The sequence below is a fragment of the Gavialis gangeticus genome, unplaced genomic scaffold (assembly GCF_001723915.1).
Source record: "Gavialis gangeticus isolate Ggan-Ray unplaced genomic scaffold, GavGan_comp1, whole genome shotgun sequence".
Lineage (NCBI taxonomy): Eukaryota > Metazoa > Chordata > Crocodylia > Gavialidae > Gavialis > Gavialis gangeticus.
In genome coordinates this window covers 59,766,447-59,789,485 of record NW_017729022.1, presented here as the reverse complement: position 1 = coordinate 59,789,485, position 23,039 = coordinate 59,766,447, and the positions used below count along the sequence as shown (strand labels likewise).

General features: G+C 44.2%; 2 protein-coding genes across 5 annotated transcripts in view; one reads left to right on the top strand and one right to left on the bottom strand.

The window, feature by feature from the left end:
* Positions 1-4,783, bottom strand: part of DESI1 (desumoylating isopeptidase 1) — a 21,564-nt gene extending 16,781 nt beyond the window's left edge. Inside the window, exon 1 of one of the 2 annotated variants that reach the window (XM_019515095.1) lies at positions 4,532-4,783. In XM_019515095.1, the coding sequence (XP_019370640.1) occupies positions 4,532-4,622 (91 nt within the window). In that variant the 5' untranslated portion in view covers positions 4,623-4,783. The remainder of the gene's footprint in view (positions 1-4,531) is intronic. The other variant, XM_019515094.1, reaches the window with a different exon arrangement.
* A 295-nt stretch (positions 4,784-5,078) lies between these two features.
* On the top strand, positions 5,079-20,472 carry XRCC6 (X-ray repair cross complementing 6). 3 transcript variants are annotated; one of them, XR_002096864.1, is made up of 12 exons: positions 5,079-5,239; positions 6,267-6,391; positions 6,931-7,069; positions 7,824-8,078; positions 8,941-9,124; positions 10,749-10,935; positions 12,337-12,505; positions 13,842-14,003; positions 16,056-16,185; positions 17,498-17,598; positions 18,464-18,611; positions 19,020-19,102. XR_002096864.1 is itself a non-coding variant. In XM_019515093.1 (12 exons), the coding sequence occupies exons 1-12, from the start codon at positions 5,161-5,163 to the stop codon at positions 19,972-19,974; spliced, it is 1,695 nt and encodes a 564-aa protein (XP_019370638.1). In that variant the 5' UTR covers positions 5,079-5,160; the 3' UTR covers positions 19,975-20,058. The 3 variants fall into 3 exon arrangements, 2 of the variants coding, with proteins under 2 accessions (XP_019370638.1, XP_019370637.1); XM_019515093.1 differs by lacking the exon at positions 18,464-18,611 and adding an exon at positions 19,925-20,058 and having other exon boundaries at positions 19,020-19,133; XM_019515092.1 differs by lacking the exon at positions 18,464-18,611 and adding an exon at positions 19,965-20,472 and having other exon boundaries at positions 5,080-5,239; positions 19,020-19,133.
* Positions 20,473-23,039: the final 2,567 nt, after the last annotated feature.

Sequence of the window (23,039 nt, the reverse complement as noted above, 5' to 3'; positions counted from 1 at the left end):
CTGCTCAGGCCAGGGATGACAAGGGTTTTAGCACTAAATCATGTAATAAAGCTCTTTTCCTCTCTAACTTCTGTGATTTTATTAAGCTTATGCATCTCACAGGGTGAAACTGCTCGGGGTTTCTAAGGAAACAATCCTATTTGCTACAGGGAACTTAATGTGGAATTTATGGCCCTTTGAAGAGAGAATGGGGTGTACATGGGGCAAGCAGGATACCCTTCTTCATCCCCTTGGGGAGACCTCTAGAAAATCATAAAGATCAGGTATAGCAAGGGGAAAACACACATTAAAAGATTTACTATTACATAGAGGATAAAATCCAAGAATCTTGCCTTGGAATAATCTAGTCACCAAATCCATGTGACCTTGAATATCTTGTAGTTTGCCTTGTCACTGTGATCAACCAAGGCCTAGTAGGCTCTAGTCCAAGACTGTGTCATAGCTTGCCTCATCTCAACCAGTTATTAGCTACTGCATGAACTTTGTTCTGATTTATGAATCTTCTCTTTCATGTGTGGAGCCTCATACAGGATAGGTCCAAGTGCTTTGTTTTTCCAGAATGCCATTTTGTAAATATTTGGATACTGTGAAAGTCACCGCAGATTTTTACCATTCAGAAAAGGATATAAGTACTAAAAGTTATCATATAGAAATTCAGGAAGCAATAAGATTCTGAGATCTACATCTTGGGTGGTACCAGTACTAAAAACCTTAGTTCTGGGATCACATATGAATTTGAAATAAAATGAAAACAGATTTATTTCACTACATGTTCATGTATGGATAGCTTGCTTTAGCTATATGTACAGGATGCATACATGTTCACGTATGGATACTTAGGCCAGAATTAAGTCTGGCTAAAGCAAGCTACCCTCTTTCAATTTAGTTAAATCAGTACAAGTTTGTACATATTGATTCATATTTCTGGCCTCTCTCAACACAAGTCTCAAAACTTAGCTACAAAAATCGTTACTGGTGCACTAGTGAGAGTATAACTTTCAAGAGAGGAAAGCCTGAAGACAAGTTTTTTTTACATTATCTGGTTGCAGTTAGGATTAATTTACATCTCTCTAAAATGCTGCCTCTGTATATCAGACAGAGACTGAATTTATTGGACTTGGGTCACAGGAATATTTTTCTTGTCAATCTTGCAGACTCGCTGTTGGCATGTACTGGTCTTCATGCTCAGAGTAATTCAGGCTTTCATCTATTTAAGCCCACAGGACAGCAAACCACCTCTTTCTTTTAAAACAGGCACATCAAACTAATGCCAGCAATTTCTGAGATAACAGTACATGGGGCATCTGTTCAGAGACTGAGCCTGTTGGGAAGCTTTACATCAGACTGCTAGTATGACACGTAGCTGTTGCCACAAAAAAGTTACAGACTGTCCTTTCCGTACATCACTACTTCACACTTTAGAAACAAAGCAGAGTAGCCAAAGTACTTCAAAGTCACCAATCCAATGGCCAGCCAGTTAACAAAGGACAAGTTCTTGGTGAGAATCTGTCAAACCATCACAGCAGGCTGACAGTCCATTTAGTAGTGCAGTCAATCTGGAGTGCATGGCCTCATTTTAAGTTTGAAGATAGCGTCAATCCATTAGAACTGAATAATATTGAAACAGGTGAAAAACCTTTGGTTCCAATCAGATCTCCTCCCTCTCAGTCCTGCTAGTCAGGAATTACTCTTTTTCTCACATCAAAAGCAGACTGAAAACATTTCCTATCACTCCATTCAAACAAACAAAACTGAACAGAAACACAAACTGCTTTCATCAATGGCTATTGTTCTTGAACATTTTTGGGCCAAGCCGCATAGTATCCCTATGATTTCATGTTGTGGACAATGGAAAAGTAATAGTTTGTGACCCTACAACTACAATGCCACATCTCCAAAAATCAAAGCAATATGGTAGAGTAATTTAGACATTTTTCTGCTTCCCATCCAGTGGTGAGAGGGGGTAGAGCAGGGAAGGAGCCCAACTCCTAGAAGTTCCTCACAAACCCCCAAAGAGTGAGAGTACTTATGTTGGAGGAAAACTGATTTTGAGCTACCCTACAAGCAAAGCTTATTCTACGGCTCAGGTTAAGTTTACATTAGCAAAGCAAAGCTAAATAAGCTAAAAGGGATTGGACACATTCTTGGAAGAAAGGGGCATCAGTAGCTATTTAGTAGCAAAAGATTTAGGGGTACAATCTCTGAATCAGAACTTCCTAGACCCCAGATTAGCCCTTTTAGTAAACACATTTAAAACATTGCAAATATAACAGTACTTTGACTCCTAAAATAACTAATAGCTACATCTGTTAAAGAAAACTATGGCTGTTTCAGTGGGTGAAGGAATGTTTTACCTCAGCATGTAACATCTTTGATTTCAAAGTATCTCTTCCTCCAATCTGGCTTTGCTTCATATTGAAAGAGAGTTTGAGAAAGATACAGAACACCAACAATAAATCTTTCAAGTCACTGGATAAAACAATGACAACTGCAATCAAGAGCTTAAAAAGGAGAACTCAGAGAGAAGAGATCCTCTAATGACAAAAACACAGGTCTTATTTCCCCAAAGTGGAGTGTAGGTGAAAGTAACTAAACACCATATAAAAGTTTCATCAGTTAAATAGCTAGTTGCACAAACTCACACTTTCCTTCAATTTAAAAAGAATATTTCCCCTTCTAGAAACAATATTTCCCCTTCTAGTAATTTAAAAACTATTTGCTTAAAAACCAACAGGAAGACTCCACTGACATTAACTGTTTTTAAACCTACATATACTGCACTAAAAAGTCAGGACTTTGCAAAGGACAATTCGAAGGAAGTGATTCTTTCCCTCTATTTGGCACTGGTGAGACCACACCTGGAGTCCTGTGTCCATTTTTGGATCCCTACTACAGAAAGGATGTGGACAAATTGAAAAGAGTCCAGTACAGGGCAACAAAAATGGTTGGAGGGCTAGGTCTCTCTTGAGGAGAGACTGAGGGAATTGACTTGTTTTGGCCTATTTGATATGCTGTAGGGTCATGGTCTTGGGCCAGGGGTGGGCAAAATCTGGCCCACCAAGGGATTCTATCCAGCCTGTGATGGATCCCTTGGCCCTGTCTGGCTCAGGCATAAGCGCAGCCCAGACCATGGTGTGTGTGACCAGTCCTGCTGTCCCCAGGCACACAGTGGGGTGGGGCTGGCTTGGTTGCCAGACTCAGTTTCCTAGCAGCCCCTGCAATAGCAGTTCTCTCTGTTCAGTTGCCACTGCCAGTGTTACTGCTGCTGCCAGACCTGTCTCCACTGTGGTGTTACAGAGGAGACTGGGCAAGACCTGGGCAATGGCAACTCTCATGTTCCAGCTGGGTTCCAGTGGGGCTAGACACTAGGGAGTCCAAGCCCCAGCCTGCATGAAATCTCAGTCAACACATCTGATCATAGCAAGGACAGCAAGGGGCTGGGGAAAGGCGGTGCCAAGCTTCACAGGAAAGTGCTGAGGGACAACATCCAGGGCATCACCAAGCTGGTCATCTGCTGCTTGGCTTGCCATGGCAGTGTGAATAGTATCTCCAGCCTCATCTACAAGAAGGCCCAAAGGGTGCTGAAGGTCTTCCTGGAGAAAGCGATCTGTAGTGCCACCACCTATACGGAACATGCCAAGCACAAGACCATGACCACCACGGATGTGGTCTATGCATTAAGCACCAGGGTCACATCCAGTACAGCTTCAGTGGTTAAACAAAGGTGGAAAAAACCCAAGCACCAGCCTGACTGGTTATGCCGCCAGGCTTCATTGGTCAGCCTCACTAACCCAAACCCAGCTCCCGTTCACTTCCTTGGGCCATCTTACTTTGCCCTTCACCGACCATTCCCCTGCCTCGTTTGACTTTAGATGCAAGCACTGCCTTCTGCTCCTCAAGTCTGCTACTCTTTGGTGAGTGAAGGACCCCATGTATGTATGGCCTGGAAAGTGCCACTGGGTATAATGCATTTAAATAAAAAACCTAATCAAAATATAAGGGGCAGACAGCTAGTTCTCACTCTCTCTGCCTCACTATTATAATCCTTCGCTGCTTTTTTCCCCCTTCACCTTTCACCCTCTCCAGCTGCTCATTTAGCTAATTCTTTTTGCTGGATTTATATGTGTGTGTTTATATGCATGTATGTATAAGTGTAAATACATGCATATATGTGTGCGTGTGTACATGGGTCTATATGCACATGCACGTATGTACATGGGCCTATACACCTGCGTGGGTAAACGGGTCTTTATGCATGCACGTACAATATGCTCCCACACGCATGTGTACACACGTGTGTACACAGGTCCAAAGAAGCGCACCTGTGTGTGTGTGTCTCTCTCTCTCTCTCTCTATATATATATGAAAAGAGATATATCTCTATATATCTCTCCCTCTCTCTCTCTTTATATAAAGTGAGGGCCGCACGGGTGGGCGGGTGAGTCGGTCGGCCTCCCTCCCTGGCTGAGCCGGCGTCTTCCTGACGCGGAACATCCAACGGTCCTTCCCCCCTCCTCCCCCGGCCCCGTACCCAGCATGAGGGGGCTGAGGCGGCGGGCCATGCCCTTCGACAGGTCGTAGACGTAGAGCTTCACCGAGTGCAAGGCGGGCGGCGGCTCCATGCTGGCGGGCGACGGCACCGGCAGTCCCGACCGTGAGGTGACAGAGGAGCACTCCCTGTACGCATGCGCCGCGCAGCCGTGGCAGCCGGCGTCTGGGCGGAGCTGAACCGGGCTAGAGGAGAGTGGCCACGCGCTGAGGGCGTTACTGCCCTCTCCTGGGCGGGGCTGAGGAGCGGCGGCCGCGATTGGCTTAAGAGGAGGGGGGGTCTCGCGGGTGGAGAACAGCGTCCGCAATTGGCGGGCCAGGCCGTAACCAGGAAATGCGCCGCGCGTTCTGCAGGCCCGGTCGTCAGGGGTGGGCGTGGTCATGGCAACGCGACACCACCTCCGCGGGGCGGGGGCTTTCTGCTACTTCCGCCTCGTGGGATTGGGTGGCTTTCAGTTCCGCGGGAGGTGATTGAGCGGGTTTCCGGTGGGGTTGTCGGGCGGAGGTAACTGTCTGTCTGAGCGCTGAGGGCCGGGCCTGGACTCCCGCAGCAGGTGCCGGGCCGCAGCGCCGCTTACGCCCTCGCCTGTGTGTCCCTCCGGCGGCGCCGCCATGTCGGACTGGGTGTCTTACTACCGCAGCGAGCGGGAGGAGGAGGAGGAGGAGCCGGAGGAAGGCGCGGAGCCGGGCGGTCAGTGTCGGGCCCGGGTCCCCGCTGGCAGCTCGGGGCCTCTGTCCTCTTCCCGCGCCCCCCACCCCCCCGGCCAGAGACTCCCCGCTGGCTGGGAGATAGTGGCTCGGCCGGGCAGGAGGAGGCCAGCTACGAGGTGCCAGGCTTGGTGCGGCCACGGCCAGGAGACCAGATGCTGCCCGGATTAGGGTTGCCAGCTCCGTTTGAACCTATTCCGGGTGGCTTCCTTACATGATGTAATGATATAAATAACTTCACTTAAGGAAAGCAAATACACATGAGTGTTATATAAATCAGATTCAGCATTTAATATTTATTTTAATGAGCACCTGCTCATTTTTCTCCCATGTGACTCTCCTCAATCTCCTGGAGATTTGTCTCTAATTCCTGGAGACTCCAGGGCAATCCTGGATGGTTGGCAGCCCTAGACCAGGCGCACGCCTTGCGTCTCTGCTGGGAGAAAAGCTTCTGGGCCCCTTGCTGCTGTTCCTGCTGCGCTGTACACGCGGCTCTGCTCTGGCTTGGCCTGGGGCATCCATCTCTGTGAGGCCATGTGGGAAGAGCTGGGAGGGTACCCATGATGGGAGACTGGCAGGAAAGGAGACAGACGACTGGTGGTGCAGGCATCCTGGAGCCCTCTCTGGGCTGTCTGTCTCTTTCCCAGGCAGGGGAGAAGGTAGGCTGTCAATGAATAGGCTCCCCTTGGGGCAGCAGTGACCCAGGGAGCAGCCGACTGCTGCCCCTTGGCAAGAGAGCGTGCCAGTAGTGCTCTCCAGCCTGGAGGTTGAAATGCATGGATGTTCTGGCTCTTCTCCCCCTGCTTCCCGCAGTGGTTTTTCTACTGGTAAGAATGTCAGAGAAACTCTTACCAGCTGAAATGAAGGTCTGCACTTGGCCTAGGTTAATACATGGCCCATTCTATATTTGCTAGTGTTACAAAATACAACCAGTATTGGGTACTTTGCCTAGAAAGAAAAGGACAGCCTGATTTTTATGACTGTTTGGATTTTTCTCCTTCTTTTCAAAGGAGATTATCAATACTCAGGTCGGGACAGTCTGATTTTCTTAGTTGATGCCTCCAAAGCCATGTTTCAGTCCTATGAAGAAGGTGAGGATGATGATGACTGGACTGCTTTTGAGATGACAATCCAGGTAAGGGTATTAAAGATGTGACTGATGATGCCTGTCTTGTAGTTTAAAGGATCCTAAAGTGCTTTATAAATTGCGTGTAAAATTATGTTTGCTGTAATGTAGTTCATCTTTTTGGCTAACCTGTTTGTGTAGGTCATGGTGATGTCTGAACACAGACCTGTGGCCTAGAAATAGGTAAATCTATGCAGCAAGAACAGCAGCTGGGAGTTGGCAAGATCAAATTCCTAGTCAGACAAAGTAGCATTTGGATTTCATCAATAAGATGATACAATAAGGACTAAAATCCGTGTGATGAATAACATTTCAAGAAAACTCTGCCTTTTCTTGCCCTCATCTCTAACAATGGAGTATTAATGTTCAACTATTAGTCATAAATATCCAGAAAGCCCAGCTGGTGCTGAGATGTGGCTTAAAATATTGTGCCAGTCCCTGGCATTGCCAGCGCAAACTGTTTGCTTGCCAACGGCTGAACTCTATTATGGTTCCTGAAACTAATGTTTTGCGCTCTTTCCTTGCTGGCCTGTGTGGTTTCTTTCCAGTGCATCCGGAATGTGTATACCAGCAAGATTATCAGTAGTGACAGAGACCTCCTGAGCGTTGTGTTTTATGGTACTGAGAAAAACAAAAACTCAGCAGATTTCAAACATGTTTATGTTCTTCAGGAGTTGGACAATCCAGGTAAAATGTAATAGTGATCTGAAGATTTCTGTGAAAAATAGGAACTGGGGAAGTCCATACGATCAGGCCTCCCTCTGTCTCATGCCCAAGGGAGCTGATGCTGTGAGAGAAACTAGAATGCTACAGTTTTTGTGAGGAGTTTTTTCATAGGTGTAATAAATTCTCTGGTTGGTGCTTCCCTGCCCAGTCAGGCAAAAAATACTGTTAATAGTTTGATTTTCTTTTGTTGGCTGCTGTACTCCTTTCCCTGCAGTCAATTCTATTTGAAGGGTCTTACGCCTCAAAAAACCTTAAAAATCATTGCTAATTAACTAAAATTTTGGGGGGGAAGGAAATTAAGAAGGGAGAAAAGATCTATTTGTGGATGAAAGTTTAAAAAAGGAGAAGCAAGTGAGGAAGCAAGATATGAAGAACATATATATACACATATATCAAACAGCAGCTACAGGACAGAAGGCATGTCACCCATTGTCAAAGTAGTTATGAGAGAGGAGGAGAGCTGCAAATAGACAAACAGGGAAAAGGAGGTATTGGTCAAGGTTGGGTAACCTGTAAAGTTTGAAAAATAGACCAGTTATCTATGAGCTCATGCACCTAAAGTATTAAACATCTTAACCAAGCCTTCAGAGTGCAGTGCTGTGATAATGCAATGAAACAGTAACTATAAGGAGCTGTAGGCTTCTTGCATTGGAAATGTAGCATGAACCATAGGCAGTACAGACCAATTTTCTGCTCTTGCTCTCTTTGCCTTTAGGTGCACAGCGAGTGCTAGAACTGGACAAGTACAAGGGAAACCGGGGGAAAGCACTCTTTCGTGAGTCATTTGGCCATAATAATGAATACTCACTGGGTGAGGCATTTTGGGCCTGCTCTAATCTCTTCAGTGATGTCCAGCTCAAGATGAGCCACAAAAGGATTATGCTGTTCACCAATGAAGATAATCCTCATGCCAATGACAGCACTAAAACCAAGCTGGCTAGGACCAGAGCTGCTGACCTTCGAGACACAGGTCAGCATTTTCACTTTTCACTTACTGATGGAGCTTCATGAAGAGTAAGGGTATAAACAAAGATCACCAAATAAAGTGGATCAGTTGTTTTGGGATAAGTCCTGGTGCAGCTGATCCACTTGATTGGGCGAAATGAATGTTACCCATTGCCCTGCAAGGTTGGACCCCTGTCATTTCCAGGAGCAGCCAGTGCCCAATATTGCTGGACAATGCTTGAGGTGCCTGTATGCAAATCGAATTTAAGGGTATAAACAGGGTTTCCCCATTTATAGAAATGCATGCCTAGAGTCTCTCCAGCATGGTAATGGGGCCAGGACCACCAGTTAGATGACTCCGAAATTGGGGAAACTGGGTAGGCATTCCCAGGGCTTCAGGGGTCAAATCAGCACATCTTGGAGATTCCCATTTCCCCTGAAGCCCTGGGAATGCCTGCCTGAGGCAGCCAGAGAACATGGGCAACTCTGGTTTGCTTTGCCTATGCTTTCTTGCCCTAAAGCAAGTCAGATGTCAACCACAAAATAGCAGCACAAAATCACATTACCTATGTCACAACCACAGATTTTGGACATTTTTGGTACAACAAGGGGCATGGACATCTGTCAGTGATGCTTTGTGTACTAGCTACTAGATCACATCCTTACTCTTTCTGCTATGTGACTTGATCAATTGCGAAAGAAACAATTTCCAGCTCTCATTAATTACTTTATTTTAGTGACCAACACAAATAGAAAAGCAAAATCTATGCATGTTTCAACTTCCTTTCCCATTTTAAGGAAATATCTGAGTATTGTGGATATGTATTGCTGAAAGTACATAGAAATCAATTTACCTAACCCTCCCCACATCTTTACTTTGTGACTAGGTATCATCCTTGATTTAATGCACTTGAAGAAGCCTGGGGGGTTTGATATATCCACGTTCTACAGAGATATCATTAACGTAGCAGAAGATGAGGATTTAGGAGTCCAGCCTGTTGAGTCAGGGAAACTGGAAGATCTCATGAAGAAAGTACGAGCAAAGGAGACAAAGAAACGGGCTTTAGCCAGGTGCGTGCCAAGTATCAACATTTGAAATAGCATAAGCAGTCTCTGGAAAGGCTTCCTTGGTGGAAGCATGGTGCTATTAAGGTAGTGTTTGAGCATCATTTCCACTTCTAGGTCCCAATTACTTAGTGCAAGATTGGTGGAACTTCCCCAGCTTTTGGAGATTTTTGACTAGAGGCTTTCAGTAGTGGGGAATAGAGCTTTGAACTAAACCCTATCCTGACTGTTATATGCCATCTTCCCAACTGAGTCAAGTATGAAGTCATCATCCTCGAAGCGGAAAAAAGGCAGCTTGCTTTATCCTGACCCAGGAACCTGATTTGGCCAGTATATGTGGGTATGGAGTCTAACTCACTTGTCTTTCTGGCATTTCAGAAACTATTTATACCCTTCCCCCCAAAAAACCCCCCAAAACAAACAACAACAAAAGTCTGTAAGTTGGTTACTGTTAAATTGAATCTTGGCACAAAACTGATCAGTTGACCCTCTTCATGTGCTCGAGTGTGATTTGAACACAGTGAGATGGAATAAGCTTAAGAGCTGTGTCAGTCTTTTATGAGTTACTCTCACATGGACCAGTATCTGTGCAGGCTCTTGTTATCTGATTGAGATTGGGCTTGACCTTTCTGAAACCTCCTCTTTAAAATATCCCACAACATTTTAATAAGAACTTTTCAAAAGTGATGAAAGAGCCTTTGGAGCTACTTGCTTCCTGTAAGCTTAAGTAACTCATTTTCTGGTGATAGTGATTTTGACTCAGAGTGGGTAAGTGATGTTTAGGGACATGTTGCACTGGAGTTTATACAGCTAATGCTGTGGATTTACCTAGGCTTTTCCTTTTCAAGGGGTTATCAGACATCCACTTTTCATTCTGCCAACATTTATCCTATGATTATCTGTCTGTTTTTTGTGGAAGCCTTTCACTAGATGCTAGGTGTCAAAAGATCATACAGGTTCTGGATGGAGTAGACTAGAGCTCTTAGAAGTTCTGCCCATCTTTGTTTTCACCCCAGTTTAGTAGCCAGATTTATATCCAAGAGGACAGTGTCTAACAGATGTCTTCATTTTATGTTGATGTCACATCATTGGCCTAAAAGTAAAAGCACCTCCCACCATTTTCTTCTCAGAATTTGAAGATTGTTTTTCGCTTCTACACATTACTCTTTATTTTTCCAAGGCACTTCCTTACTATTGCGCTACACGTCTTACATTGTTTGTCTTCCTGGGAGTTTTGCCACCTCTTCGTTCAAGCAGGAGACGCATTTCAATGGGCATCATGTGTGTTCAGCATGGGAGTGGTGTAGGAGGGCTAGCCTGGGCCTGTATTGTGGTCTGTCTACACTCACGTCACAGAGTTGTGCCCTACCACATCAACACTTATGCGTTGTTTATGCATTGAGGACTTGTACTAAGCTATTTATATTGGAGAACTCTCAGTTCTATGTCAAAATTAAGATATCTTTAGAGAAACGGCATTACAACACTGGTAATGTTATTTCAGAAATGCATGTGATGTTTGGGGGAGAACAAAAGAGAATCTGAGAGAATAAATTGCTAGAAGAGAGAACTACTTTTTGGAGACTGACTGTGGAAGTCTTCATTCTGCTTGTCTGTTATTCCCATACAGGATAAACTTTTATCTGTGCAAAGACATATTCTTCACTGTTGGTGTTTACAACTTGGTCCAAAAAGCAATAAAGCCATATCCAGTGAAGCTTTATCGGGAAACCAATGAGCCAGTTAGAACTAAGACACGAACATTTAACCAAGAGACAGGTAGTTTGCTTCTACCTAGTGATACCAAGAAAGCTCAGGTAATACATCCCATATGTTCTTGCTTTTCTTCTCAGTGTGGGATCTGCAGGGGCACCAAAAGACTTACCAAAACCATTACTTCTTTTTGTATGGCTCTTCTTAAGTGAGCCACAGAAATGCAGAGGATGACAGGTTTATACTGCTTGTTCCATTTCCCTTAGAGATAATGTGATCCTGTTGCATTTAGAAGCTAGGCAGACTTGGAGTGGGTTGTTATGTGGGTTAGCCTCCATAAAAGGACAGCTGTTGATGGAATTGAGGTTGGGGGCCGTGGGTTGCATTCTCCCTTTGCAATGATTCAAGTTTGTCTGAAAGAGTAGACAGTAGTTCTACTGGTGGTCTTGCATCTCGATAGCCTCTTCAGTGTTTTAATCATTTAAATAATGATACTATGGTACTTCTTTACTAAAGAGTAAAGGTGTGAGTGTTCTGACATTTATTTATGTATGTATTTATTTATTTTTAAAGCCAAAACAGATTTTCTTGTTCTTCATGCCCTAGCATTGTTCATCAGAATGATTACCACAGTCTCTGGTCAGATATAGATGAATTTTTATTTTTACAGCTAAGACGCAGTTTATAAAATGCTTCACAAAGTTTTGGGATGGAGGGAGTTATGGAAATATAAGATTATTGGCTGTGTTGTATCTTTAGATTAAGCAGCTAGTGTGTCAAAAACACAGCATCTTGCAGTAAAAGATCTCTAAGAAAAGCATAAACCTAAAATCAAAATCTCTGTGACATCTGTAGACTGGATTAAAGTTCATAACTGAACATAGTTATCAATTGCTTTGTGAATATAAATATACAGCAGCGCTTTTAAACAAGGGACTGCTAATAGTATTTTGCTGTGGAAGGTTGTGGCTAATTTGTTCACCTTAAATAATTAATTCAGCAAAAGATTAGCCCTTCACATGCAGGTTTTTCTTCATGTGCAAGCAATGCTCCATAACCCACCACCACTTTTTTAGAGAGGACTGTTGAGGTGCCATAGAAACTAAGGCACAGGTTTATGAAGTGAATCTTCAGGAGGATTGCAAGGGATAGGTTAAATGAAGATATTGTGTGTATAACAGGTAAAAAAAAAATGACTATACAATTGAAAGGATCACAAGTTTCTCCTTTGTTGCTAGTAATTCTTTGTAGATTGGCTATGGGCCTTTCTTAAGGCCTGCTGCCTTTCAGATTTTAACGGAGTAAATTTTGTTTAAATTGGCTTTAAGGATAGCATATTGGTATTTATTTTCATTGTGGACAAATACTTCCAGGTTATTGGTTTCCCTTTCGTCCACCCCCACCCCTTTGCTACTGATGTTGCCTCCCCTTCTTCATTCCTTCATGATATATGGGACAATTCAATTGGTTCTGTTCTTAAAACTGTCCCCCCACCCCTATTTTAGACATATGGGAACCGTCAGATTGTATTGGAGAAAGAGGAGACTGAGGAACTGAAGAAATTTGATTCCCCAGGTTTGGTTTTGATTGGCTTCAAACCTTTGGCAATGCTCAAACAGCATCATCACATTAAGCCCTGTCAGTTCATCTATCCTGAGGAGTCCTTGATGAGTGGTAAGAAAAGGTGGGGTGTAAAGACCCAACAGGCAATCATCTTGTAGTGTGGCTGCAAACTAATTCCTAGCGGGGAGGGAAATGGGGGATGGGACAGGGGAAGGGTGGGACAAATATCATTTGAAGAGGGACATGAGATATTCAGACTCATTTGTGCTTCCTTGTCTAGAACAAAAGTTTAAATTTAGCTTTGATTCATTGATTTGACTAACGCACACTTTCGCCATTGTAACCCATGTTTTTGGCTTTGTTTTCCATGCTGACTTATTTTCTTTTTTCTTTTCTTTTTTTTCATTGTTGTTGACCTAATGTTCACCCCATAAGATTTTTGTCATTCATGGCAATACTTATCTAGAAACCTGAGGTGTATGGAGACTCAATCAACAAGGGGATCAAGACATAGAGCTTGAGAGAGATGATTAGGACATCTGGATACAGAAGTTGCAATTATGTCAGCTAGAAGGATAGGTGCAATGCTAAGAAAGAACATGCAAGCTAGCAGTATTTTCTGATGCTGGTTTATATTAGCTAGAAGGAGAGAATTTTAGGGGCCTCTCTGTCTCCCTTTACCATGTTAACCGTGTATTTGGGATAGGGACAATGTCACGCTGTGTAAGGGAAGTGGGATTAAGTAGAAGTAGTTCAGTAAGTGTGTCGCTTATAAAAAGGACTCTGTCAGAACAGGTTGCTCCACTCCCTCGGAGTCCAAGATGCACTTGCTGTCTGGGTGCAACACCTTCAGGGAGGTAAGAGTGGATACTTGATTGTCCACTTCACTGCCTTGCAGTATTTCCAGCAACATGCCTTGTCCAGTGGATGTACAGTTTGGGTATGTTTTTTTTTTTTTTTTTTTTTGCCAACCCCTGTGGTAAAAAAAAAACAGGCTAATGTTGGCTGTTCTTGAAAAACAGTTTTGACCCTGATTCTTAGTACTGAAGGCTTGTGGTGTGCCACTGACTGGATCTCCAAGGATGGAGGGTGTTTATGCTCACATCATAGCAAACCTAATTTTGTTGTCCCTTATATTCTCTTTGAATGGGTGGCACCTCTATTATCAGGACAGATACCTCTTCTTTCATATATTGGCAAATCCTGCCCTTTCATCAGATTTCTCTTGCCCTTTTTTGTCCAGAGAACATATTGTCCTCATCCTAGAGGGTTTCCCTCCCTTCCCAGTCCCCCATAACAGTTTAATGTTGTTTTTCCTGTCTGGAATCTTATAGATATTGCCAAAAAGTGACAGGTGCTAAACCTGCAGTACTTTCAGACTATGTGCCTGAATCTCCAGAGGTGACCCCTGTACCCAAATCTGACTGATACAGCCTTTATTGTGTAGGGAGTATGACTCTGTTTAATGCCTTATTGACCAAGTGCCTGGAGAAAGAAGTGATGGCATTGTGCAGATATGTCCCCCGCCGGAACACTCCCCCCTACTTTGTGGCCATGATCCCTCAAGAGGAAGAGCTGGATGAGCAGAATGTGCAGACAGCCTCTCCAGGTGTGTGAAAAATTGCAATTTTCTTTATTGCAGTAGAAAAGAAGGAACTAGACAAGCAAGTATGCTGTGTACTGCAAGGTGTTTCTTGTGCATCTCAAAAACAGAAGAGAAAATAACTGTCCGCAATCTCTTGCTGCCATTTTCCCATGTCCAGAATCTGACACAGCAAGCTGCTCATAGCAACTCAGGCCAGAGTTGCTTGCTTAAAATGTTGGGATAGACTCATGCAGAATAAATGCTCTGAGAGATTTACATGGGGTACCTGCTGCTAAGAATTTCTAATAGAGGTGCACTGATGCATCGATCCAATACTGGATCAGCACCGATATAAAGAAAATTGACTATATTGGAAATTGGCCTGATGTGGCTGATAATTTGGCCAATAAATGTCTGAGTGTGCGTGCAGCTGCAGCGCAGTACATAGATGGTGAGGAGCGGAGCCCAGCAGCTTGGAGAGCTGCGTGCAGCTGGTAAATCTGTTGTGGTGGAAGGGGAGGGAGGAGGGAAGGGGCATGGGGGGCAGATCAAGGACCCCCATGGTGAGGGAGAGAGTGGGGCTGGCGTAGGTGCTGCCCAGCTGGGGTGGGGCAGGGTGCAGGATAGAGCCACAGCTCATCCAGGAGGCACGGCGTACAGGGTGGCTCTCCCTGCAGTGCGCACCCCAGGAGGGCACGGGCGTGCCCCCAGATCTGTGTGGGGCAGGCTGCAGCTGGGGGCCGCACTGGGCCCAGCCGCACTGTGCTTTGAGCAGGTGGTGGTGGCACTGGGAGAGGGGCCACAGGTGGCTGCAGCCACCCCAAATTTCGCTGTAGCCCCCTCCCAGTGCCGCCACCACCCACCTTGAGCGCAGTGTGGCCCAGGCCCCCTGCTACATGCCAGGAAGACTATGGACCTTGGCCCCATCCTGCAGCTGCAGCCTGCCCTGCCCTGCACTGCCCTGCCCTACGCAGATCCGAGGGCACACGCTCCTCCCCGCCCCCAGTGCCTTGCTGGGGTGCATATAGTAGTGAGAGCCACTCCCCCTTCCTGCGCCCCCCAGATGAGCTGCGGCTCCATCGCATGCCTGCCCCACCCCAGTTGGGCAGCCCCTGCCCCACTCCCTCCCTCACCATGGTGGGCATTGATCTGCCCCCCACACCCTTTCCCTCTCTGCTCCTTGTCCACTACAACAGGTTCACCAGCTGGATGAAGCTGTATCGGAAATCAGATTGGTATTGGCCAATATGCCTCCTTAAAAATCAGCTATCGGTATTGGCTCCCAAAATCTTGCTTGGTGCACCCTTAATTTCTAATACCAGGCTGGTGTCAGTATAGTTGAGTTTATGCCATGTTAATCTGATGAGCCTAAATAACAGTGTAGTTAAAGCCTTTTGAAAACCTCCATTTAAGTCCATACTTGCCCAAGAAAACATAACCTCCAGAATTAACATAGGTGTGATACTTCTCCTCCCTCTTAGTCCCTTGCTAGCAGGGTAGGTGATTGAGTAGAATATGATTAGGAAGCAGGAGTAGATTATTTCCTTCTGTCTTCCCCCCTCTTATAGCTGGTGAAGCTTATGTTGGGGAGGACAAGGAAAAAGAACAATGGTGCCCACATTTAGTGAATGTTATCACAGAAGTGCTTTATAAGCACCAGTTTAATTTTTTTAACATCCCTGTGAGATGGATTTTTTTCCTTTTCAGATGATTGGAAGGTAATGCAGGAAACTGCTAGATGGCATTAAACTTCAGATTCTAGCTTCCCATCATGTATTTAGTCTCTCCCAGGTGTTCTTTAGTATTTTTTTAGTGGTAACGATGTTTTGGTAATGTCCAGAAGCCTAAGTGTTTGAGGTGATCTTTGAATTCATATAAAGATACTCTTGGCAATTCAGGACTGAGAATAGGGACATTTCTGAAAAAGAAAGTTACTTGTTAATTCTGTGTGGGCACTTGCATATAGTACTGTCTAGTTAGTATGAGTAAACTGTTCACAGCCATTCTTGGCTTCTGTCATGTGTCTTGAGGCTGTCATTGGATGACACATTTTGTATATCTGTTTCTGCCACCTAGGTTTCCACCTCATTTTCCTGCCCTATGCAGATGACATACGGAAAATTGACTTTACAGAGAAGGTGCCAGCCAATGAAGAACAAGTGGACAAAATGAAGGAAATAGTCCAGAAGCTTCGATTCAAGTACAGGTGAATGGAAGCTGGAGGTGTGGGACATGAACATTTTTATAAAGCCTGTTACCTGCTATATTGTACATTATTCAGTGGCAAGCAGCTAAAGCAGTTGCACAAGATCATAAATTTCAACACATTAGGGAGCTAAGACTCTGCAATGTATAATTAGGGCTTCTTTTTTTTTTTTTAACACCTCTGAGTCCATTAGGCTTTCTGGACATCCAGGAAGACATTGACACTAAACATTGGAAAAAAACATTGCTTGAAATTGGTTGTGTAACACTTGAACTGTGTGATGGGTTCAAACATGATGGCCAAATTGGACGTCTTACCAGTGTTAATTTATAATGGTTGGTTGCAAAACTTGAGAACGTATCTAAAGATTTGTTCTCATTGGTCTGGTGTAATACGCTGGGTTTCTGCCCCAGCAGTCAAAATTCCATGACATGCATGTAGCTATACTTGATCAAACATAACTGTAGTGGGTGCATTGTCTAGATAAATTCAATTAGTCCTGCCATCTTTGTCTCACAATTAATTTGTCTTGCATGTAGAAATTACACATGCGGGCCCAAATTGGTCTTATAAGGGAAAATTAACTTTTTTTTTTAATCAAAGGAGGCCTCATTTTCCTGTAGAACATGTATGCACACACGTCTGCAGAATCACATGTGCATGCGTGTGCGCGCGTACACAAAAGGAAGGGGACTTTCTACCCTTTTTGGTAGGCTACATCGGAGACTATCTCACTGTGCTTAGCTGGGAAACTTGCAGGGACATTGATTGCAAAGTAGTTTGCTACCTTTTTTTACCCTTATAATAGTCACTGTGTATATGCAGCTCTGCTTATTTGATAGAACTGTTTTGATGTACCCATACACAGCATGCCTTACAGCAAATGTACCAGTATGTTATGAGACTCCTTAAACATTTGACTTGGCTCAAAGAGATGTTATACCATGGTCTGATAGCGTATTTGAGTGATGGAATAAGAAAGAGCCTTTGCCTGATCTTTTTGTAAGGAAGGTATTGAAGGGTCTTTGAAGTGAAAACACAAGATAATAGTTACTAATGAGCTGGGGTGTCTCCACCATAAGGAGGAGAATTATTTTAAAGGAGATGTATGTTTAGGTGTTGGGTATGTAGAAAGAGCAAAACTAGCATTAATGTGGAATGGTGACCCCTTCAGGCTTTTTTTTCAGGTTCCCATAAAAGTTACTAAAAAGTGGCCAATGATAGCTTTTGAATAAGCATGTTTGCTGTCCTGCTAATAAGTTACATTTACTTCTTGGCATCTCTGTTGAATATTTCTGGATTTTGTTGACAGGAGTGACAGCTTTGAGAACCCCGTCCTGCAGCAGCACTTTAGGAACCTGGAGGCCTTGGCACTGGGCATGATGGAGCCTGAACAAGCTGAGGATCTGACAAGTGAGAATTATTAGTTGATGCAAAAAGAGTGTGGGAGAGGTCACTTGCATCTTCTACCCTGGGTCATAGAAATGTGTTATTGGAAAATCCAAAAGGACTCCTTTTGTGTTTATAAAAAAGCAAAACAAAACTGTTAGCATTGTGCAGTTCTAAGACTTAATCTGGAATATGTGGTGATGGTGATCTGCTTCAAGGGCTGTTTTAAATTTTGTAGTTCTGGTTTTGCTATTGCAGTTCTTTTGCTATCCCTGGCCTTTTGCTTCCCCCCCACTCCCAAAATGTATACTTGTTAAAACATCCCTTCTAGTCTTGTTGAGAAACTGGTGATATTTCTGTCTATGCAAATGTTTGCATGGTCTAAATTAAGACCAAACTCCTATCACTTGGAGCTAAATTTTCTGCATTTTTTCACTTTAGTCATGAGAGATGCAACTGCTTTTCCAAAGGTCCTAAACATGAACTATTTAAAATTTAGGTCTTGAGATGTTAAACAGCAACTATGCCCTGCCTTCTCTTTTTTTTGACAAAATACTTCAGTAGGTCTTAAAATCATGACCAATGAATTAAAATCATGACCAATGAAAGTAAAAAGGAATTGTTTAATTTATCTTTTAAAATAATGACTGAACAGTCTTTGTATACCGGCAGACAGCTTTTTGGCTTAAAATTCACTTCCCTAAAAGTCCACTGGCATTTCACTTTGAAAAAATGAATGAAATTCATTGGCCATCTGCTGGTGGGGAATGATGCCACCCTGTGGCCAGTAAGAGCACACAGCTCTGGTTCTTTGGTACTCTTCCCAGGAAAAGCAGTAACCTCTCTCTCTGTCTCTCTCTCTCTCTCCCTTCCCCCCCTGTACTTTCAGGTAAAATTACTGCTTTCCTGCATTGTGATAGTAGAGTCTAAGGGCCCCACTTAAGAATCATGACTTTATTGCACTAAGCAGTATAAAGAAACATGACAAAAAGACTTTCTGCCACAAAGAACTGACAGTGTTGATGAGAAAAAAACAGGTAACTTAAAAAAAATAGGGCTAGCAAAAGATTATGAAATAAGAGATGGCAAAGCTTTCTCCCCACATCCTGCTATGTTTTCTCTTTGATTTCCTTTGTGTATAGGCATGTACTTTTTTTTTTTTTTTCCTATCGGGTATACAACGAAGTCTAATCAACTGTGCATTATACAATGTTAGTGATAGTATTGAGAACCTTAACTTTCTCATTTCCTGATTCCTGTACATTCAAAATTTGGTTACTGTTCTGTTTAATGTACTTTTTGCATTTCATTTTTCATGTTTGGAAAGCATTTAGGAAAAGATGGCTACTCTTTAAAAGCATTTATTTTTTAATACAGTAGAATTTGGTGATTTATATTTTGTGTGGGCTGCATTTTGGTGAGCACAAGTCTGTTTCTTCTGTCAGTGCCTAAAGCTGAGGAGATGAATCGCAGACTGGGTAATCTAGTGGAAGAGTTTAAGCAGCTGGTTTATCCACCTGATTACAGTCCTGAGGGAAAGGCTGGGAAACGAAAGCAAGGTGAGTAGTGAAAGCAACAGGCCAGGGTTTTGTGAGATGCAACATGCTGTTGTTGTCAGCTGTTCAGAGGCTTTTGTATTTCTCATTTTCTCTCTCTTGGGGGTTTAAAGTGAAAAGTACTCTCTATAAATTGTTCCACATCCACATTCAAATAGAATAATATATCACCTTGGACTATGATCTTGGCAAATCTTACAAGCTAAAGTAGTGTGTGGTCAAACTAGGCCACTTGAATGGGAAACCTCTGAAGGATATTCAGCTTGTTGCAGGAAGGGGGTGTGTGGTTGCTTACTTGGCCCAAGCTGAATATTTCTGAGAGGCTAATAAAAACCCTGCATTTTTTTTTTACCTTCTTGTACAGCTGAGGGAAGACTTTGCATGAGCTGTTAAATTTTCGTTACTGTTTTGCAGGGTTATGGTAAAGAATCCCTTACCAATTGGATGAAAAAGTGAAGCTTGGACAACTTGTGGGTTAGAACCCATTACACTTAAAAATAGGGGTTCTAGCTTCAGTGTCCTAGCCAATTTCTGTATTGAGCAATTGTGTTCTGCTGGCCCCATAGAAATCACATAGAGTGTCACATGGGAATAGTTTTCCTCTGAGCTTATAAAATCTATATTTCATTGTTGTGCATGATCTCATGCTGTCACTAATACAATGAACTGTAGCTGCTTTTTGGGTGAAATACATAACCTAGAAACTTGTTGCATGTGTGCATGATGCACTGCCTTTATGGCGTGACGTACTAATTGTTACTAGACTGATTGAACTGTCTTTCCTCTCTTAATAGTCCTTCTAATGTCAATGATCCAACTTCCTTTTTGCAACAGGAGGTGGTGATGTGCAAGTGGAGAAAAAGCCCAAGATAGAAATCTCTGAGGATGAGCTGAGGAGTTTTGTGCAGAAGGGCACTCTTGGCAAGCTCACTGTGCCTGCTCTGAAGGAGGCATGCAAGGCTTATGGGCTAAAGGTTGTTGGGAAGAAGCAAGAACTTTTGGATGCACTAACTGAGCATTTCAGGAAGCATTAACCAGGAACTAGTGCCTAGGGTGACTCCCTTCTGCTAAATTCAGTCTCCTTACAGGGCTGGTTTGTTGGGCTGAGTTCAGTTTTTTCATCCAGAGGCAGAGGGCAAGAAGGAGAAAATAACTCTGCTTCAAGTGTTGTAGTCTGTAGTGGAGAAGAAAGTTTATCCTGCTGGCGATAGGTATATGCCAACTTGTTTTTTGCTGATGGCAGCCAAGGGTAAAACAAGCTATCCCCAACTCTGGACTTATGTTTTAAAATCAATGCTGTTGTGCCATCTAGGTTTCTAAATAAATGCAAGCATACTTTGTAGTCTGTGTTATTCTGGGGCAGCTGGTGTGGTAAAAGGATGTGACACACACAACCAAACTTGCTTATTGGAAATAAAGAAATGGAATAATCTGTGTTGGTTAGGTGAATTACTGCTGTTGGCTTAACTGTCCAAGTTTTGTGTTTACAAGGATTATAACCATAATCCTTGCTCTTTTGATCAATACACTAAGCCCGTCAATCAAAATTGCTAGACAAGAACAAATTGCTTTCTGTTCTGGCCACAGCATAATAGAAACAGTCTGCAGAAACTGAAAAAGATGTAAGTACAGAAATGTTGCTGAGCAGTAGCAGTTATTTAAATAGTTTGCATAATCTATTCCTTTTTCGAAGCTGAATTGCAAAAGGGGGTAGAGTGGTGGGGGATCCTAATCAGTTATATTTTTAAAATGTTACTTGAATATATTCCTTGGAGGATGTGAGTGAAGATGACAACCTAGTAGCCTGTAATCTCAGATAGAGCTTTTCCAACCCTCAAGTGAGGGTGAGTCAACCTACTTTAAAGAACAAGTCCATGAATAAGGTCATTAAAAATAGCAATTTCTGGTGATTTCTCTTATTATTTAAAGTGGCTTTTAGATCACACTTATGCATACTGCACACTTGTGCAAACCACATACAAGTTTTTAAACTCTCAGTCCCCTTTCTAAGTGTAAGGGCTAGGGAAATCAGGTTAAATAATCAGTCTCCTTGTTCTAGAGCAGGGCGGCCAACCTGTGGCATGAATGCCACAAATGGCAGATAAACTGTGTGTGTGGCACATGACAGATCAGGTAGGGTGCAGGAATAGAAAGCAGAGCAGGAGATTGGGCAGGGAGCACAGAATGTGGAGCAGAAAACAGCACAGCAGATTGGGCAGCAGAAGGGGATTGGAATGGCACTTGGGGAGGATCTGGGGCTAATTTGTGGTGTGCCTGCCAAAAAGGTTGACCCTCACTGTTCTAGAAAGTGGTGATGGTGGTGGTACAGCTGACTCTAGTTTTACCTATAATTTTTCATGGTTTCTGTGCATACTTTCAACCAACGATCCATTCCTTTTTATACATGCATGGTGTAATAGAGGCCAACACTGGGATCCTTAATACTGACAATGAAGCAATCAGGGGAGCTACTGGTAGCAGTAAATGAAGCAATATAATTTGGTTATAGAGGCACTACAGCTTGTGCAAATAGATAAAATACAGGCTAACTTTAAACTTGGTAGTTTGTTTAGTATGTCTGCAGCATGAAATTTAGTGTGGGCTGCAAAACTCCTGAGCTGACAAAATGCTTGGGTGGCTAGCCCATGTTAAGCTCCATACTGTCACAGCCAACCTACTCCAGCATCTGAGCCAACTTGTTTCAATTTAGGTTGGGTATGGCTATCTGAGCTACAGTTAGCAACAGTGACAGTGGTGTGCTGGTAGCCTTTGTCATAGAATGGGCCACTGCACCCTGTAGGTCTGGGGTGGGCAAAATACAGCCTGCAGGCCAGATTCAGCCCAAGGCATTTTGTCTGGTCTGCAGTGGGTCCTTTGGCCTCACCTGGCCCATGCACAGGGGTGGCTAAGGCTGTAGCGCATGCAGTTGGTCCTGCCACCCCCAGGTGCACAGTAGGGCTGGGACGGAGCAGCAGCCAGACTCCATTTCCTGGCAGCCCCTGTGGTGGTTCCTTCCAGTTTCTGCTGCTGGACCAAGCCCTGCTGCCCGGGCACTCCAGCCTATTTGTTCAGGGTGCCAGATGGAGTGGGTGGGTGGGCCTGATCTCCATGGAGACTGGGTGAGATCTGCACGGGCAGGCTGGGCAGACGGGATGGGGCTGCAGGCAGGCAGGGAACCTCATTTAGGGTGGCGGGGTGGGGCTGGGGATCAGGATTATGGGGCAGTGACAGTGCAGGGTTGGGGTCTTGGGCAGAGCCTCAATCCACTCCCTGCACACCTCTACCTGTGGAACCAGCCCTTGTTGCAGGGGCATGTGGGCAGATCACAGCTCTGCCTTAGTCCCTGGCCCTGTGCTGTTACTGCCCTGTGATCCCAATCCCCAGACTTGCCTGCCCATCCTGCTCCCAGATGCTGCTACCTGCCTGCCCGTGACCTCATCTGATCTGTGCTGGGATGAGGCTGCAGGTGGATAGGGAGAGGCATCCAGGACCAGGATGGGCAGGCAGGGCCAGCGTTGGGGCTAGGTGTGGAGTCACAGGACCAGGGGCCAGGGCAGAACCACTATCTGCTCCCCACTTGCCTGTGATTTGTGCTGGTTTCACAGGCAGAGGTATGCAGGAATCATGGCTCTGCCTTGGCCCCATACTATCACCATCCTGTGATTCTGGGATCTCCAGGAAGACCAGCCAGGACCCACATGGGAGGCCAGTTAGGGAGTTTTCGTGAGCTATTGTGGGGAGTGGGGGGTTGATCTGGCCCACAACAGATACCTAAAACTCCCTAAGTGGCCTTCCAGCCAAAATAATTGCCCACCCCTGCTACAGGTAAGTGCTCCTAAGTAGGAAGCTGCCCTTCTTTTTAGTGAGTCTGGACTTGTGAATATAGCTTTCTACAAAATTGAAAAAGGA

Coding starts and splice junctions, on each gene's coding strand:
- XRCC6 (XM_019515092.1), top strand. CDS start 5,161: ATGTCGGACTGGGTGTCTTACTACCGCAGCGAGCGGGAGGAGGAGGAG. Junction 7,070..7,823: donor TCAGGAGTTGGACAATCCAG/GTAAAATGTAAT, acceptor CTTTGCCTTTAG/GTGCACAGCGAGTGCTAGAA. Junction 12,506..13,841: donor TGAGGAGTCCTTGATGAGTG/GTAAGAAAAGGT, acceptor TTTATTGTGTAG/GGAGTATGACTCTGTTTAAT.